This window comes from Neolamprologus multifasciatus, chromosome 22 (assembly GCF_963576455.1).
Source record: "Neolamprologus multifasciatus chromosome 22, fNeoMul1.2, whole genome shotgun sequence".
NCBI lineage: Eukaryota > Metazoa > Chordata > Actinopteri > Cichliformes > Cichlidae > Neolamprologus > Neolamprologus multifasciatus.
This window is the reverse complement of record NC_140459.1, coordinates 20,224,724-20,243,917: the sequence shown is the minus strand read 5'-3', so window position 1 is coordinate 20,243,917 and position 19,194 is coordinate 20,224,724. Positions and strand designations below refer to the sequence as shown.

General features: G+C 40.7%; 1 protein-coding gene across 2 annotated transcripts; it reads left to right on the top strand.

The window, feature by feature from the left end:
• Nucleotides 1-1,237: 1,237 nt before the first annotated feature.
• LOC146493425 (progranulin-like) lies at nt 1,238-3,960 on the top strand. 2 transcript variants are annotated; one of them, XM_085148994.1, is made up of 5 exons: nt 1,238-1,607; nt 1,742-1,891; nt 1,966-2,268; nt 2,414-2,580; nt 2,937-3,960. In XM_085148994.1, the coding sequence occupies exons 2-5, from the start codon at nt 1,742-1,744 to the stop codon at nt 2,950-2,952; spliced, it is 636 nt and encodes a 211-aa protein (XP_085005120.1). In that variant the 5' UTR covers nt 1,238-1,607; the 3' UTR covers nt 2,953-3,960. The 2 variants fall into 2 exon arrangements, with proteins under 2 accessions (XP_085005120.1, XP_085005119.1); XM_085148993.1 differs by having other exon boundaries at nt 1,240-1,607; nt 2,919-3,959.
• The last annotated feature ends 15,234 nt before the right edge of the window (nt 3,961-19,194 follow it).

Genomic DNA, 19,194 nt, shown 5'->3' with positions numbered 1-19,194 from the left:
GCAGTAGCAAGAATCCTGCAGGAAGTTCTCAGTACTTGTGATGAAATGTGCATCAGGTCATACAACTATATGTTACAGTAAAAAAAAAAGTAGAAATGAGCCAGTTGAGATCATTATTTTTAAACTGTAAAACCTACTGCTGATACAGCACACTGGAGTGATCACAGTGAATGTCGGGTCGTGTTGTTAGTGTTTTACTGTAATTTAATGGAAATTCCATTTCTGTTTCACAGTGCGCTGATGGCTTTGACTCTGTCACATGTGATCAGTGGTTTATGCTTATTATAAAGCACAACAAATACAGCAGGTGAACCTCACTAACATTTCAGTGTTCATCAGTGAACAACTGAAACCGCAACAACTCACACAACTCCTGCAGGAATAGAACGAAACAAATTTTTTAGCATGGTGGAAAAGGCATGCAATGAGGATGTGTTAAAATATACTTTTGTTAACAATGCAAACATTTTATATCAATTAGATCCATTCAAACAGCATCATTTTTTTCTCAGTAGAAAGTTTAGCGATAAAGGCAAACCATCTCTTGGAGCATATTGAGATCTTTAGTGTTTAGTCGCTGTTTTGCTGCAGATTGAAACAAATGAGATCTGTCACTGAAGGGATGTAGAAGTGGAAAAAGTAGGTGAGGTTTGTAAACACGTTTGCAAGGAGTGGTGGCATAGAGTGAGTTGTAGGGTACAAAGAGGTCATCAGTTTGTTGTAGGGCTAACACAGACAGACAGGCAACCATCTGCACTCACATTTACCCCTCAGGACAATTTAGAATCACCAGTTAATAAACCCCCACTATATTCATATCTTTGGACTGTGGGAGGAAGCCAGAATACCAGGAGAGAAACCATAAAGAACACGCAAACATCCAGATGGTGGATTCAAACCTAAGACTTTCTTGCTGTGAGGAAACAACTCTAACCACCACGCCACCATGCTGCCCCACATTTCCTCTTCAGTAAACATAAATATTTTTGTCAAAGTGTTCATCTGGGTACTGTTTTATATATTCCCATTTTTATACATGGGTTTATTTTTACTTAAAAATGTATTCTGCTGTCTGTTTTTAACGGTTTAGTCTAATAACAGGGAAATGTGCTTCATCACATTACTAAAATCCAGTTAAAGGCTTCCCTTTTTAAAACACTTCCCCAGTGAAAATTCTTCCCTGCAATCATCATAACATGCTTAACTGCTCATTATGCAGAATGGCCTTATTGTTATTGTTCCTCTTGTTCTTATCTGTTATGTTTTTGGATTTTAGTGCATTTTAGTGAAATAAAGTATGATTAAAAGAAGTGCATGGTAAGCCATAATGAAAAATGCACTTGTTCCTGACTATACTGCTTGTGCACATGTAGTTAATAGTTTGTTTATTAAGCCAAGCAGAACAGTAGTTGTGGATTTGACCTTCTGCAGTTCCAGAAATCTTGAAAACCTGTCTGTCTTAATATGAGCATCACGTGACAGAGGGATGTTACAGTTTACGTCAGTGGGAGTGTCTAACCTGCGTTATAAAATGTGTAACCTGCATGCTTGATTCAGCAGAGGGGAACGTGTGACAAGAAGCTGCTGAAGCTCTTCACTTGCTGAAGGTAAGTGACTGAAAAAAGGTAAAGTTCCTTTAAAGTCTTGAACTGAAACTTGACATTACCGCAGCAGGCAACAGAAAAATCTGAAGTTTAAGTAACCAAAGAATAAAAAGTTATGGTGACACTCTTCCTTGCAGATGTCGGGGATCACTCTGTGGCTGTCAGTTGGTATGTTTGTGTTGGGATTTGCTTCATGCTTTATCACATGTCCTGATCAGAGTCTTTGTCCAGATGTCTGTACCTGCTGCAAGACTGCCCATGGATATAGCTGCTGTCTATATCCAAATGTAAGTCAGGTGTATTCACACACCAGTGTAGTACCTTAATTTGTGGTAGTTGGAAGTCTTGTAGAAATTTGCAGGCCATGTGCTGTGCCGACCTGCTCCACTGCTGCCCTTCGGGATATCGCTGTAACCTGGTTACCATGAATTGTGAGAAATTAGACCAGCCGTGGCTGACCATACCCATGGTGAAGAAGGAGGGTGCAGAGAAACCAAACACCCCTGAACTGCCTGGAACTCCACTCCAGGAGCTTAAAGAGAGCCACGTCCCAGATCAAATAAAGAGTTCAATGGTCTACTGTGACAGTTACACCTACTGTCCTGATGGCACTACCTGCTGCAGACACCCAAAAGGAGGCTGGTTCTGTTGTCCCTACTCTCCCGTGAGTCAGCATAAATACTCTTGTGCAATACAACACATGAATGTAATGAAATTCCTTTTATCTTCCACTAACATGAAATCAGCTTTCATCTGAACGTCTGCAGCCCCATTATTATTGTTCGAGAGACTAAAAGTGTTTCTTGTAGGGGAAATGTTGTCTTGATGGATACCACTGCTGTCCATTGGGACTGGACTGTGATCACACCTACACGTACTGTGTGAGAGACAAACTCACATATTCCTTCCTCTATAAGCTAGCGCTGGCATCAGCACCTGCTTCTCCCATCCCACAGACAAAGAAAAGTAGTAGGAGGTAGGAAGTGCCACACTCTAACCTTCGTTTTGAAGAATATTCTAGGATAACGTCTCTGCACAACTCACCGTTCAGATATTTTAAACTTTCGACAGATGAATGAATATTTCACTTAGGTTCCTCGTGTGGAAAGAAACTCAAAGAAGCAACAAGTAACTCAGTAGTTCATATCAGTGTCAGCAGTACAGCAGTACAAAAGGTGACTTTATGGATAGGTAGGCAAGAGCCAGGTTTTACCACCCATAACGGTCAACAAAACAGTGATCAGTATCACCATGTGTGAACAAAAATGTAAAAAAGAAAAAGTGTTTATTGTTTATTTCCTTTTGGTCTAACAGGGGTAAAAACAATTTCAGGGCCGATGCCACGTAGATGAACGATCTCTGTGAGCATGAATGTAGCCACGGCCCTCCTCCTTCTCATGCAGAAAACTCGAGCCTACCCTTGGGACATCCTAGGATCACAGAAATATGCCTAAATGTCCTGTGTCTATTCTTTTGAATAGTTTTTTTTCTTTTGTAAGAGTTTCCTTTTGTTATTATTATGGTCAGAAATCTGTTGAAATGCATTTTGCATCACATTTGATATATAAACAGATCAACCTTGGAAAAAAACAGTTGCTGGACAAATGATCTGACATGTGCACAAGATTGTCTGTTTGTCTTTAGACTAATGGGTGTGCATAGTTGGCTGTTGCAATAGACAGTAACCAGTCATCCTTACAAACCAGCTTTGCAAGATTTCCTGCTGCCTGTGTAACTGGATATCACTGAATGTAGACTAGAAAATAAAATATAAGACTGAATGATTTTTAATTGTAATTGTCTTTATTGTGTCTTTCTCTGTTTGAATGTTTTCTATTTTGCCTCACCAATAAAGACCTGTTGTGACCTGTGTAAGTTGGGGGACAGAGCAGATTTTCTGTGTTTACCAGCATATGTATATGTGGCATAAATGTCGGACCCGACCACATAGTTCGTTCTTTTAACACTTTATTTCGGTTGCTATTTCCTCTTCTCTCTGCAGCAGCTTTTCAGCTGCCAGCCACACACACAACAACAACACCTCAGGTCCTGGCACACTCCTTTATGCAGGGGAGGCGTAATGAGCTGATGGAGCTCTGGTGTGTCAGCCTCCCCTGCTGCTGAGCCACAGTATAATTATGGGGAAACGCAGAAGCTGATGGACCAAAAAAAGTGCCTTCAACAAAAAGGAATGATAGTGCTTAATAAATTTATTAGACGACAGTTGTAAAAAAAGAAAACACAAATATTTTAAAAATCTGTCAAAAGCTATTTTACTTTTTTTAATGACTGAATTCACATTTGTTTTCACAAAATCTGAAGCTGATGCACCTTCAAATGTTCAACCACAAACAAACTTTTTAATTGTTAATTTATTTAGGTTCAAAAATTTAAGTAAATAACTGTAATTTTGAAAAAGAAAAAATAATAATAAAGTGCTTTCATATTTTTTTCATTATTTTTTTTTCTCTGTCACGGAAAACCACAATAAATAGAATTTTAGCAGTAAAATTACCAATTTGATTAAAGAGCTTACCCTTATAGGTGGATTAACCATTACAGAAACCTAAAAAAATCCCTTCTCTTCCACTTGCGATTTTAATAATTAAAAGTACTGTTCATTCAGGGCAGATGTGGCATAAACCTTAAATTATTTAGTGGTCTAACAAATTTGTTACCCAGCGTATATCTGGCAGTACTGAAAGACAGAGTATAAGTATATTTTTTGATAAAACAAAAAATAATAACTAAGTATGTACGTAAAATTGAAAATAGTTCAAACATCAGCTCTTTCTGGGATAGTGGCGCGGCTGCCCCTCTGTTGGTCTTCCTTGGTCTCTTGTGTTCTGAGGGCCTCTGGATGTCTGGAGTTTTGACCTCCTCCATACCTGCTTCATGCCCTGGAGGACGGGGCTGTGGCTCCCCACACCCTCTAACAGATCATTACATGAAGGAACCTTTTAAATACAAGCATCCATGGTCACAGGTGTACACACGGGGACTCACACACACAAACTACACCCTTTTTGGCTCCTACCTCAAAGCACACTGTGCGCTGTCGATCTTACGTGCTGCACAATAATGTTTAATATTTAGTATTTACTGTTACATTCCCATAGATCATCGTGATGTTGTTTATTATGTTGCTCTTTTTTTTTCTTTCTTCTGCTTGTTTTCTCTTTTTTCTTTCTCAACAGGTGATCCAGGTGATTGATATATGTAGTTTTTGTCTGCTTATTTTGTTGTTTTTTGTTTTTTGCCCTTTATCCCCGTCCCTCTTCCCCGCTGTTTTTCTTTCCCTCTTTCTTTCTCCCCTTTCTTTTCCCCAGTCAAGTCTGTCCCGTATTTAACAAGTAAAAATAAAATAAAATAAACAATAAAAGGTGAATCAAATAGACCATTACGGCAAGACTGGGATGGTCCATTTGGTAAAGTAAATCCGTTGGGCATCTTTCTTCGCCTTTAGACAATAATTCTGTTGGCAAAGGAGCCTAACGGGACATGCAAAAAAAAAAAAATAGTTCAAACAAAGTACAACAAAGTAACAGAATAGAAGCATTTGTGTCTCCTCATCAGGCTTGACACACGTTAGGATGAAACTGTTACACTGACACTATGTAGCCTGTGGGGGCAGCAGCACCGCTTGTCCCGCAGTTTCCATCGGAGTCAGAAGAAGAAGAAACAGAGGCAGCGGATTCGTCCTGTGTGGTGTAGTGATGGGATTTCTGGATCTTTTTAGAGAACCGGCTCTTTCGGCTCGACTCACTAAAAAGATCCGACTCTTTCAGCTCCCAACCCGCTCTTCAGCTTGTTTTGTTGCTTTAATTAATTTATTATTAACAATAGTATAAAATTATGCACAACAGGAATTACTAATGTAAAAAAAAGTGGTTTTATTTATATATGTTTATATATAAATATATGCGGTGGCCCCTAGAGACAAAGCACGTACAAACTCCAAAAAGCACGTACAAACTCCAAAACACATTTCTAGCGTTAACTGAACTTCCAAAACAGAGCTACCTAGATCACTTAAATTACACAATTGAAAGCACATGTGTATTGTTTGTGTATTTATACAAAAGCACTCATATATGTTCAAATAATTTAAAAAAAATGTCATTTACCTGTTACTTCCACACACCAAATCCGGTCGTTGGTAATTCCTGGCTTGTGTAGCCACTAGGTAACAAAAGCTCAACACTGCCCCTAGCATCCTGGAGCACTTCTGTTGTGTTTTGTATGTGTTTTGTAGTTTGTACGTGCTTCTGAGTTTTTACGTGTTTTGGAGTTTTTACATGTTTTGAGTTTGGATGTGCTTCAGGGTTTGGACGTGCTTCGGAGTTTGGACGTGCTATGGAGTTTTTACGTGTTTTGGAGTTTTTACGTGTTTTGAAGTTTGTACGTGCTTCGGGGTTTGCACGTGCTTTGGAGTTTGTACGTGTTTTTGAGTTCATACGTGTTTTGGAGTTTGTACGTGCTTTTGTCTCTAGGGGCCACCGTAAATATACTTTTATTTATTCACTCCACATAAAATGTAATAAATAAATCATATAATACAAAAAACAACTATTCACATTTCAACTTTTAACTATTTATATTTTCAGCTTTTTCCTTTTAAACAAATTTAAAGTGAAACAACACAAAACACTGCAAACCACAACACAATTAAATATAAATTAAAATATGAAAACAAAAAGAACATGCATATTCTCTGTCATATGGACCTGCATGAATAAACTTTCTGAATCCTTTATCATCCGCAACTGAAAATAGTTGTGGATGTTACTATACCTTTCTAATGTGACGTTGTTGTCCCTGGCTCTCTTTCTCTTTCTCTCCGTCCTGCTCTGTTCCTGTGCTACTGCCAATGTAACTACCGCCCCACCCCCCCTCTTCCCAGCGCAAAGCACAAGGCTTGCGTGCGGAGTGAAGGGAAAAAAGTGCGAGAGAGAGGGTGAGAGAAAGAAAGAAAAAAAACACCACTAGCATCATTCACTTCAAAGACTCGGCTCTAAGAGCCGTTTCGTTCGTGACTGACACATCACTAGTGTGGTGTGAAGGTGAATCAAATGGAAGAACGGAAGTTCGTCTTCAGACAGCTCCAGGCTCCTGCTTCTGAAGTACTTGGTGCTATAGAAAAAATACAACAAGTTACAAGGAGCAGGCGACACATCCGAACGAAGAAAACGAGCATAACCGCTGGACAATATCATCAAATCCAACTTAGCCGGGGCTTCAGATTGGCGCATTGAACTAGCAGATGATAAATGCGCCAGAAAATAAACACTTAAAGGGAATGTGCACCAGTCTAGCTGTTTGTTTGTTTGTTTGTTTTACTGCTCCATGTATCTGACACCAGTGTTAGACAGCTGTATTTAGCCTCACTGTGAGGAGGAGGCTTTACTTTCCTCACTTTCAAAGCACATCAACTGTGAGAATATCAGTTTACCAGATTGGTAAAATAATATGTAACACGATCAAGATGTATTTATATCCAATATATGATTTTGGGTTGGTTTGTTGTTGTTTTGTTTTTTACCCTTGCTCAACTCTCAGTTTCACTGTTTCACTAACAGTTAAGGTTATGGTTGACAGAAACTATATAGAGAACACATTGGAGTAGAAAAAAGGCTTTCACGTGACTGGTGTATGATTTTAACACACTGGTCAATTTGGACCCAGCTGCTGATTCTCATTAGTGGCTTTCTGTGCTTTTCTTACAATGACAGCTCAGAAAATAATGTAATAATGTAGCCATTCTTAATGTACTGACAAAATACTTTATAAAACTATTTGTTTAGTACAATAATGAGTGTGTGCTTTGCCCTTATGTAAAAGGACATTGTGTATGTTAATAGTGCCTTTAAATGTGATACAGACCAGTAAATCACTGGAGTAATCATCCTTCGGACAAAGTCCAAAGAAAAAAAATGTAAAAGCTTTACTTTTTTAAAAAAAATGTATATGTAATTTTTCATTGAATGCAGTGTGATTATATTTGGTTGTATAAGATTTCACATTTATATGCCACTGAGGTTTAGGCAATATTTTGCTGCTATACCAGAATAATACCGCTATCTCCAGATTATATTCCCTTGTTGTACTGGTCACCTAAATTCTTCTCCTCAGTGAAACAAATTCAAGTAAAACTCAACACATGTAACAAATCTCTGACCAGAAATTATTATGAACTCCTTGCAGCAGATCATCCAGCACTTGCTGTGTTAATGTTTGTCCGGTTACACCTTCCATTAACATTTGACTACTGTTGCAGTGTCTTCTTTAGTAACTAAATCCTCAAATTCGCATTTATTTTCCAGACTTGTTGTGTGTCTTCACCTCATGTGACCTCATTTATCACTGCTGACATCACACCAATCTGTCTGTCACTCTCCCCTCACTCATGAAAAAGGACAATGTATGTCTGGGTCTTATTGGGTTGTGCTTTTAATGTCTTAAACTGGACTTTAAATAGTTTTGAAAAGGTGAAGGCTTTTAATTCAGCTGTTAAACCTTTGAGTGACAGACACACATCATCTGTTTTCTCATCACTTTATTCAAACAAGGTGTGACACATATGCAGTGTAACTTTAAAAGCAAACTTTTCTAATGTTAGTACCAGCTTGTGATGGTTTCCTTTTCCTTTCCTCAGAGAGCCTTACGGAGACGCAGTGCTCACAACTGCAGATCAAAGATGAGCTGGCAGAAAAGGGTAGCAATCACATGAGAGAACAAAGTCTAGAGCCAAGCCACCCCCAGGACTATATGTTGACATGGTGTGTGATATATCAGCACTGACTTGGGAAACTCTGCACTCTACAGGAATCAGTGCTGGTTCCAAAGATGGAAGATGCAGCAAGACTGAGAAGTCAAAGAACACAAAAACACTTTGCTCAAGTTCAAATGCGCTCAGATCAAAGACAAAACTGTGTCTGAAAAGATTGTTACCTCCTGTGACTTTAACAAAAAGAAGTCAGATATCGACCAATCAAAGCTCCAGTTTCCTATTCCTGTGTGGGAAGATTTTCCATTACATGTACAGACTGAAAGCCCATGTGCAAACACATACTGTATAAGGGATAAAAACCATGTTTGTGGAATCTGTGGGAGACATTTACCGTCTGCAGAGAGTTTCGTTCCTCACCTGCAAAGCCGGACCAAGAGTAACAAGTGCAATACTTGCGGCAAACAGTTTTCCAGTAATTCCCGTCTAGAATGGCGCAGGAGGTTTTACGGACTCAATCCCATGTGATCACCGTGAATGTTATAGCTGGATGGAATTCTGTTAATGCACGAAAACCTGCCGTGTCTTGGTATATGGATCACTATAGAGACATTTACTGACTGGAAAACATCCAGTTTGATAGAAACAATATGTGCATATTTATTGGTTTGTTTGTTTTATGTGTTCAAAATAAAATCTGTCATCAACATCATTACATGCATTGTTTATTGTAAATATCTGGTACCGGTAGTTTGTTTTGTAATGGTAACCAGACGATGATTGCCTCAGTGAGTGCCAGTATACTTTTTGCACGTTTGCAGAGATGAAGCAGTGGACACATTTATATGTTTTAAAAGATTGTGCAGAATTGTAATGATATGTATAGTTGTATTCAGAAGTTTACATGGACTTATCAAGTACATAAAGGTAATGGTCGTTTTGGATTTTTAATTTATTTGAACCGTAAAGCATACATATTTAGTGAATTTAAAAGATCAAGAATTTAATGCATGAGTTTGAATTTATTTGGGATTTTCTCTAATCCACACAGAGTTAAAAGTATATACACATATACACAAAGCCGACAGCCAATCAACACAGAGCTCCACCACATTTAGCAAATTAGATTATTCAAATGTGACGCCCCCTCATCTTAACCCTTTTATTGTTCCGCTGACACTGTTAAAGCGTAGACAGGAATCCATAATTATTTAGACATTATTGTTGTTGTAGTGTTGTAGTGATACATATATCTAAGCCTGTATTACATACAGGCTTAGATATATGTATACATATTGTTCAACCAACTTGATGAGCTCAATTCACTTCTTAGTGATCATGATTGACTACAACTGGTAGCTTCTCTTTGCCAGCATTAAAAGGGTTTGCTTGACAGCACTCAGTGAATTGATCAAATAGAAAAGTCCAGTGAACTTGGTGAATACCTAAGAAGGAAAATTGTAGAAATTTTTGGAGAAATTTCTAAGAAACTGTTTAGATCATCAGTTATTATTCAGATGTTCTCCCAAGGTCTGGGAGAAGACCCAAACTCTCACCCTCAGATGAGAAGAATTTAGTTAGGATTTTCAGGAATAACCCAGGAACCACCAAGGCTCAAGCCTGCAAAAAACTGGAAACTGCTGAAACAGCATGACTGTCCACAATAAAGTGAGTTTTATATTGCCAGGGACGGAGAGGATGCTGACCAAGAAAGATGCCCCTGCTTCAAAATCAACACATTCAAGATGTACTGAAATTTGCAGCTGCCCACATAGGCAAGCCAAATGCCTTCTGGGAGAAGGTTTTATGCTCAGATGACGCAGAATTTGAGATGCCTCAATGATAAGTGGTATGTTTGGAGGACTAATGGTGGGGCTTTAAAACTAAGAACACTGTGCCAGCTGGTGGTAGCATCATGCCTCACATGCATCATGTCAGTAAAAAAAAAGTGTAGTAAGGAATATACTTTTTTTTCACATGTTTATCACTCCTACTCTCGTCTAGATTATTTTTTGGTCAGCAGCTCACTGCTGAGTGACGTTTCAGACACTGAGATTTACGGTGGCCCCTAGAGACAAAGCACGTACAAACTCCAAAACACTTGCAAACTCCAAAACACATGCAAACTCCAAAACACTTGCAAACTCCAAAACACTTGCAAACTCCAAAACACATGCAAACTCCAAAACACATGCAAACTCCAAAACACTTGCAAACTCCAAAACACATGCAAACCCCAAAGCACATGCAAATTCCAAAACACAACGGAAGTGCTCCAGGACGCTAGGGGCAGTGTTGAGCTCGATTTGCAAAATAAACGGCAAGTTTGTCTGTATGGGACGGTCTAGTCTCTGTCGCGCTTCCCAGGTTGCCTAGCAACCATGATACTAACCGCTGGTAACGTGTCATACAATTTTGTTTGACAGAAATGAAGGAAAACATATTTTGTTCATTTGTTTGTTTGTTTCTACAAGAGCTTTGTGTGATTTGATAAGTATCTGAGGCTGAGACCACAGGACAGTAAAACATGATTTTTGGGCTTCATTTCTGTACTGAACAGTCATTTAAGATTAGTTAGTAAATAACAATTAGCTAATGTTGTTCATGAGACTAAAGTCATATCACTTTGGTAATGTAAATATAATATGGCCAATATTATAGTTATTATATTAATCATTATTAGCTATTACAGCAGTGAACATGAACTCTGTGTCAAATACTGAGCCACAGTAGATTCAAGTTGCAGTTATTTATAGGTCTTATCACCTTAAATCTTCACTCAAAGACAAGTATCTTTGACAGTGCATATATAGGTGTATCATATATAAGAGAGAAATGTTGTTCCTTCAGTATGTTGGCATTACTAAATTTGGCTCATTGCTTACATACGTGTGTAAAAAGAAATTATATGAGCTGTGATAACTGTTTCTGATAAAATGAAGAGTAGACTGATATATTGAATATTCCTTTATTGGGTGAGAAAATCAGACCATGTCATAACTGCTTTAAGTCATACAGAATAGATATCAGAGCCTTAAACAGGCTGACTTCTGCTAAATGGGTCAAACTGGGCAGAAAGTATACAAACACATAGCATCATTATAGAATATGATGTAACACTATAGATCAACTTACCTCAGAATATATAAAGCATATAAACAATTACAGCAATATGATGCAACAAACACAGCACTGCTACTAATCCAAAATACTCAAAGCTTCATAGAACTGAAACAAACATTTATTTTTAGGTCCATTCAGCTGCTGATACATACTTTAGGTTTCTGAACATTAAACTTGTTTCTTCCTTTCATAGTGTGTAACTTGAAGGCCCTGAGTACTTTCTCCCACACTGCAAACACTGGAATGATAAAATTATTTGAACATTACCTAATAAGACTGATTCAGGACAGACAATTAGTTATGTTAAACTTTCCTAGCAGTCCTTCACAAACAGGGAACAGTCTGTCTATTCTCTCCATCTGTCAGCTGCTGCTGGCTCTTCCTCACACACTGCTGAGTCCTGGTGGATCATCAGGGGTGCAAAGCCTCACAGATGATGTGCAGCAGTGAGTCCCTCAGTCTGTCCTCACTCTGGACACTTGCAGTTGTCACACATGGAAATCAAATGCGTGATAAGCTGCAGGATTCAAACACAAATGTAACTTATAAATACATGTTCATACTTTTATTACACAATCAGAGAGAAAGAAAAAGAGAGAGAGTGCAGGACAGACAGACAGGTGACAGCCTCAGGTGTATACACTGCTACAAAACAGCACAAAAGAAGGAGGACTGTGTTATTACGAAACAAGAAGAGTTCCCAGATGGTACAGTGGACACGTGTGTGACTCCTGTGATTAAAGCACCTTTCTTTCAGCTTAACGAGTGAACCGTCAGCTCGTTCAAACACACGTTAAAGTCCGTTTGGCTCTACACCACCGAACAGTGGCAGCAATATAACATAGCTAACATTAACAGTGCAGTGAATCCTGCTTGTGCTGTGATATTCAGGACTGCAAACCGAGCAGCATCACTGACTTTCAGCCTGTTGTGTTTGTGGATATATGACTGACTTTAATTATCCATAAAATCATCACATTCTCTGTAAGATTAAAGTCAACTATTGAACGGCGTATATTTTGGAGTAAAGGCTTTAAAACCAAGTTAGTACAAACATCGCTAATGTCACATAACTTTCCCGACATGTGGCCAACAGTAATGTTTTAATGTTCTTCATTATAAAAAACATTTGCGCATAAATAAGTGACATAATATTCAGTACTTACTTCTGAAAGTTTACTCTTGGCGGCTCCGCTTCAGCCGTTTTTTTCGGCAAAATTATCCACACCACAGGCGAGCTATGAAATCTGGGATATGTTGGGCCATGAAGGCTACAGCGACCCATTCTTAAAATTCAGGGAAATTAAGGACGCATTTGAGGGCCGCATTTCGAGCAGCCTTTGAATTGGGACAGCCTTCGTCGTGTCGCTGTGACGTAATCGGCCTTAAAATGCGGACTTTAAGGCTGCAGACCCCAAATCCGGTCATTGGTACATCCTGGCTTGTGTAGTTACTAGGTAACAAAAGCTCAACACTGCCCCTAGCGTCCTGGAGCACTTCCGTTGTGTTTTGGAATTTGCATGTGCTTTGGGGTTTACAAGTGTTTTGGAGTTTGCATGTGTTTTGGAGTTTGCATGTGTTTTGGAGTTTGCATGTGTTTTGGAGTTTGCAAGTGTTTTGGAGTTTGCATGTGTTTTGGAGTTTGCAAGTGTTTTGGAGTTTGCATGTGTTTTGGAGTTTGCATGTGTTTTGGAGTTTGCAAGTGTTTTGGAGTTTGCATGTGTTTTGGAGTTTGCAAGTGTTTTGGAGTTTGCAAGTGTTTTGGAGTTTGTACGTGCTTTGTCTCTAGGGGCCACCGTAGAGATTCACCCTATAGCTGTCAGCGATCATGCTCCTGTATCTTTAACACTAATGCACAAGAATAATACTATGCCAAGTAAAAACTGGAGATTTAATACATCACTGCTTAAAGATGAAGACTTTATTAAATATTTTAAAAAAGAGTGGACTTCATATTTAGACTTTAATGACACTCCCGGAACATCAGCTTCTGTTTTATGGGAAGCAGGGAAAGCTGTGATGAGAGGTAAAATAATTTCTTTCTCATCACATAAAAAGAAAAAAGAAAACAAAAATATTCAGGAATTAGAAAAAAAAATCAAATCACTAGAAGAAGCCTACGCGTCCCACCAAGATCAGGAAACATTGAACAAAATATGCAAAACAAAACTAGAATTAAATGAGATAATTGATAGAAAAACAAAATTCTTAGTACAAAGACTACGCTTACAAAATTATGAACATAGTAATAAATCCGGTCAATTTCTAGCAAACCAGCTAAAAATAAATAAAGAAAAAACAACTATATGTGCTGTTCAAGATTCATCTGGGAACACAATATATGAACCGAAACAAATAAACAACATTTTCAGGGATTTCTATAAAACGTTGTATTCACCACAAATAAACCCATCTAAAAAGGAAATTGATCAATTTTTAGACAACATAACTCTCCCAAAATTATTAGACTCTCAAGCAATGGCACTGGATTCGCCACTGACATCAGGTGAACTCCAGGAAGCCCTGATAAGTATGTCCAATAATAAGGCTCCAGGTCCAGACGGCTTTCCTGCAGAATTCTACAAAGAATTCTGGACGATTCTAGCACCAGTTTTTTTACAGAACGTTGTTAGAAATCAAAGAAAAGGGCAGACTTCCATCAAATATGAATTCTGCAAACATTAATCTCCTGCTAAAACCAGGCAAAGACCCTGTATATCCCTCAAGCTATCGTCCAATATCCCTTATTAATGTAGACCTCAAAATAATCTGCAAAGCTCTCTCGAAGAGACTAGAGAAAATAACCCCCCTCTTAATTCATCCTGACCAAACTGGTTTCATAAAAGGTAGGCACTCATCAACAAATACACGTAGATTACTTAATTTGATAGACTACTCATACAGTAAAAACCTTGAAACTACAATATTTTCCTTAGATGCAGAAAAAGCGTTTGACAGAGTTAACTGGAAATTTCTATTTGCAACTTTACACAAATTTGGTTTTGGATCTTCTTTCATCAACTGGTTAAAAATATTATATAATTCCCCAACAGCTTGTGTCAGAACAAATGACCAGACATCCTCCAGCTTATGTCTCCTGAGGGGCACCAGGCAGGGATGCCCACTCTCCCCTTCACTGTTTGCAATTTTTATCGAACCACTAGCAGCAGCAATTAGACAGAATTCAGCAATTAAGGGCATAAAATGCAAGAACGTGGAACATAAAATCAGCCTTTATGCTGATGATGTGTTACTCTTTCTCCAAAATTCACAAACCAATATCTCTGGGGTGATTGAATTGATAAACTCTTTTGCAAGAATATCAGATTACTCAATTAACTGGTCAAAATCTACAGTCCTTCCTATTAATTGCTGCTTCCATAATTCCTCTTCTACTCCACTGCAATCGGGAAATATAAAATATTTAGGTATTAATATTTCTCCCAAGCTTGCAGATCTAACTAAATTAAACCATACACCACTTTTAAAGAAAGTAGAAGGTGATCTGGCTAGATGGAAATGTCTACCCATATCACTCATGGGAAGGGTTGCTGCTATAAAAATGATGGTATTACCAAAAATAAATTATTTATTCTCAATGATCCCAACTAAACCGCCGCAAGATTGGTTCAGATCTCTAGATTCATATATGTCCAAATTCCTTTGGAAAAATAAGCCCCCACGTATAAGCTTAAAAACACTACAAAAGACCAAGGATAAAGGAGGATTAGAACTACCTAACTTTCAGCACTACTTCTTAGCCAACAGGCTTCAGTTTATCTCAGGATGGCTAAAACATACCCTTTTAGATGAACCTTGGCTAGATGTAGAACAAGCACTTTGCAATAATCTAGAGATTTCAGATCTACCATTTATCAGCTCAAACATCCAACGACATGAATGCTTCAAAAGCATCAACATCAGCTCTTCTCTGACAGCATGGTGGGAGTTTCTGAAGTTGACAGAGTCTTCATTAATCCCATGCAAACGTACACCTATCTGGAACAACCCTGACATATTACAAAACAATAATATGATAAACTTTTCAGATTGGAATGGTAAAGGAATCAAATATGTAGAACATATACTAGAAGGAACAGAATTTATTTCATTTGACAGACTAGTTACACAATATGGGATCAACAAGAAAAGATTTTTAGAATATCAAGAAATTAAATCCATGATAAAAAAGAAATTTAAACCGGGTCAAGTTGAACTACAAACACCACCAAGTGTGGTTCAATTTTTTACTCTTAAAACCCCCAAATTACTATCCAAAATATACAGAATGCTTTCTAAAACAGATGAATCAATATCACTTCCTATTGCAAAATGGGAAGCGGATTTATCAGTTAACTTAGACCAAAACTTCTGGTCTCAGATTTGCTTAAAAACCTTTCATCTAATCAGAAATCCCAGTCTTCAATTAATTCAATACAAAATACTACATAGAGTGCACTATACAGGTCATCGGATGTTCAAGATGGGCTTTGCATCTACCAACAACTGCTCACACTGCCAAACCAATTCACCGGACAATTATATCCATGCTCTTTGGTTCTGTCCACCAGTTCAGAAGTTTTGGCGCGAGATATGTGAAGACTTATCAAAGTGTCTGAAATGTAACATTCCAACTTCCCCCTTAGTGTGTTTGTTGGACAGCTTAGATAATGTCACTTCAGAAAAGAATATAGCCCATATGGTTTTCACTGCCCTATGCATAGCCAAGAAAACAGTCCTCATGAACTGGAAAAATAAAAACAATCTTAATTCTAACCAATATAGAAATTATCTATTAGATTACATTAGTCTTGATACAGCCTCTGCCACCACATCAGATCAATCGCTCTGGGCTCCTCTGATCAGCTCCATCACCTAGTGGGGGTGGGGGGTCATATTTTGGTCTCGCCTTCACTGTTGTGATTGGTGTGGGGGTAGGGTCAGGCTTAGGGCGTCGGGGGGTTCCCCGGGAGCATCTTCCTTGGGGGGCTCAACCCGGGGTAGCGGTCATGGCCAATTAGGGGCTCTGTTGGCTCTTAGGTGACGGTTTCCTCGTGGCTACGTGCAGCAGGGCTAGGGGAGGGTCTGTGCTGATGGACGGGGGTTACTGACCTGGTAGCCTGGCTGCCCCTGGGTGGGTCCGGGACGGGCGTGAAGTTCTGGGGGCGCTCCGGCTCTGGCCTGGGGCCCTGGCCGGGCCTCGGGGGCCTGGGTCCTGGTTGGTGTGTTGCCGGGGTTGTGGGCCGGTGCGCCCACAACCCACCACTGGCGCAGGGTGCCGCCGGTGCGCCGAGCCACCTGGGGGGCTCTTCAACTGGGGGGGGGGGGGGGGGGTTGTCACATCTTGCAGGAGCTTTCCTCTCTCAGGAACTCTCTCTGCAAGAGGGGGAGATACAGGAGAGGTGGAGGAAGATCTCAGCCTGGGCGTCTATTGTCTTATGTAGTCTGGAAGATGAGTGGATGATGGGGTGGGTGCAGTTTTCTCTGTGGTGGGGTTGGGTGGACTGCCCCGGGCTCTGTGGGGCCGGGCGGCGCCGCTGCACTGGGCCCCGGTTCGGATGGGCCTGGGCCCCCCTTCCCTGGCGGGTCGCGGAGTATGGGGGTGCCTACTGGGGTCAGCGGGGGAGCTGGCCCCAGGGAGGGGTCACTTGCCCCTCCCTTCCTTCCCTCCCCATCTCCAGCTGCCTCCCTCTTCCCGCTCCACCACAACCACCCACACATGCAGGGCCTTGGAGTAGGGGTGTGTCACCAGGGTGCAGAGGAGGTAACCCCCCCCTCTGTCCCCTTCTGGCTGCCTCTGCCTCAATTTTATCCCGCAACTTAGACATTCACATTACTCACACTCTCATTACACATACATATAGGATCTTGGGGGTGGGCACGCTACACGGAATCCCAATTACCATCAGGGTGTACACCTCACCCCTGGCGTCGTTGCCCACCTCTCAATTTTAAATACACGTAGACATTGAGGGCTAGCAGGAGGGACTATGCGCTTACCTGCTGCTCTCTGGCAGGTAGCTCCATGCCCTCCTGGGTTTTAAATGCACCTTAGAACACACATACATCAACACTACAATGAGCGGGTGGAGGGAGGTTAGGAGTCTTCTCTCACCCTCGTTCTCTGCGGTCTGCTGGAGCAGGGGGGGTTGGAGGAGGAGTTGGCCGTCCGACTGGGGTCCGGAATGTGGGGCCTCCCTGCTGCTGCGGAGTCGGGGCGGTCTGCTTCTCCCCACCGCAGGGAAAAGGGTAACACAACCTGGGTCTGGGTGCAGTTCCCCCCTCCAGGGGCAAGGGTACCTAGACCCGGTTCGTAGAGTACGCTTGGGGAGTGTGATTGTGTGTACAGCGTCTCTTTATGTCTGTCTCCACATTGGTTGAGTGTGGAGTAAGTGCATATGAGAGCATGAGGGTGGGAATGGATGTTTGTATCTGTGTGTGCCTGTATGTCTGTGTCCATATGTCAGGTTGGGTATCAGACGCCACCTCTCTGAGGACAGCTCAGGCCCTCCAAGGTTTGGAGGCCTATCTCCCCCCACCACTTCCCCTGCCGGGGGCGGACTCCCTCAGACATCGGTGCGTTGGTGGTTCTTTGTGTCCGGGGGTGGTCGTCCGGGTACACACCGGCTCACTCCTTGGCGGCTGCTTATCGGGGCCTCTCGGCCTGGGGCTCGGTCACTCAGGCACAGCTGGCTGCTGGCGGAGCTCACGGGCACGTCACTGCAACCCCCCCTGGCTTCTGCTCCGTGGCTGCTGGGTGACCCCTCATCTGGGACTCTCCTCAGCTCTTTCTGGGACAGTGGCACGGCTGCCCCTCTGTTGGTCTTCCTTGGTCTCTTGTGTTCTGGGGGCCTCTGGATGTCTGGAGTTTTGATCTCCTCCATACCTGCTTCATGCCCTGGAGGACGGGGCAGTGGCCCCCCACACCCTCTAGCAGATCATTACATGAGGGAACCTTTTAAGAAAACAAGCGCGTCCATGCTCACAGGTGTACACACGGGTGATCACACACACAAACTACACCCTTTTTGGCTCCTACCTCAATGCACACTGTGCTGTCGATCTTACGTGCTGCACAATAATGTTTAATATTTAGTATTTACTGTCATATTCCCATATATCATTGTGATGTTGTTTATTGTATTACTCTCGTTTTCTTCTGCTTGTTTTCTTTTTTCTTTCTCAACAGGTGATCCAGGTGATCGATATATGTATTTTTTTTCTATTTTTTTTTTCTGCTTATTCTGTTGGTTTTTGTTTTTTGCCCTTCTCCCCCGTCCCTCTTCTCAACTGTTTTTCTTTCCCTCTTTCTTTCTCCCTTTTCTTTCCCCCAGTCAAGTCTGTCCCGTATTCAGCAAGTGAAAATAAAATAAAGAATAAAAGGTGAATCAAATGGACCATTACGGCAAAGCTGGGATGGTCAATTTGGTAAAGAAAATCTGTTGGGCATCTTTCTTCGCCTTTAGACAATAATTCTGATGGCAAAAGAGCCAAACGGGACAGGCAAAAAAAAAAAAAAAAAAAAAAAAAAAGTAAAAAAAAAAAAGTGGTTGGAATAGTAAAGAAGAAGAAGGGATACCTCAAACTTCTTCAACGTCACCTCAAATTAACAACAAGACGACTGAAACTTGGATACAATTGGCTGTTCCAACAGGACAGTGATCTGAAACACATCGCACATTGGGATGGATAAAGCAGGCTAACATTAAGCTTCTGGAATGGATTCAACCATATTGAAAA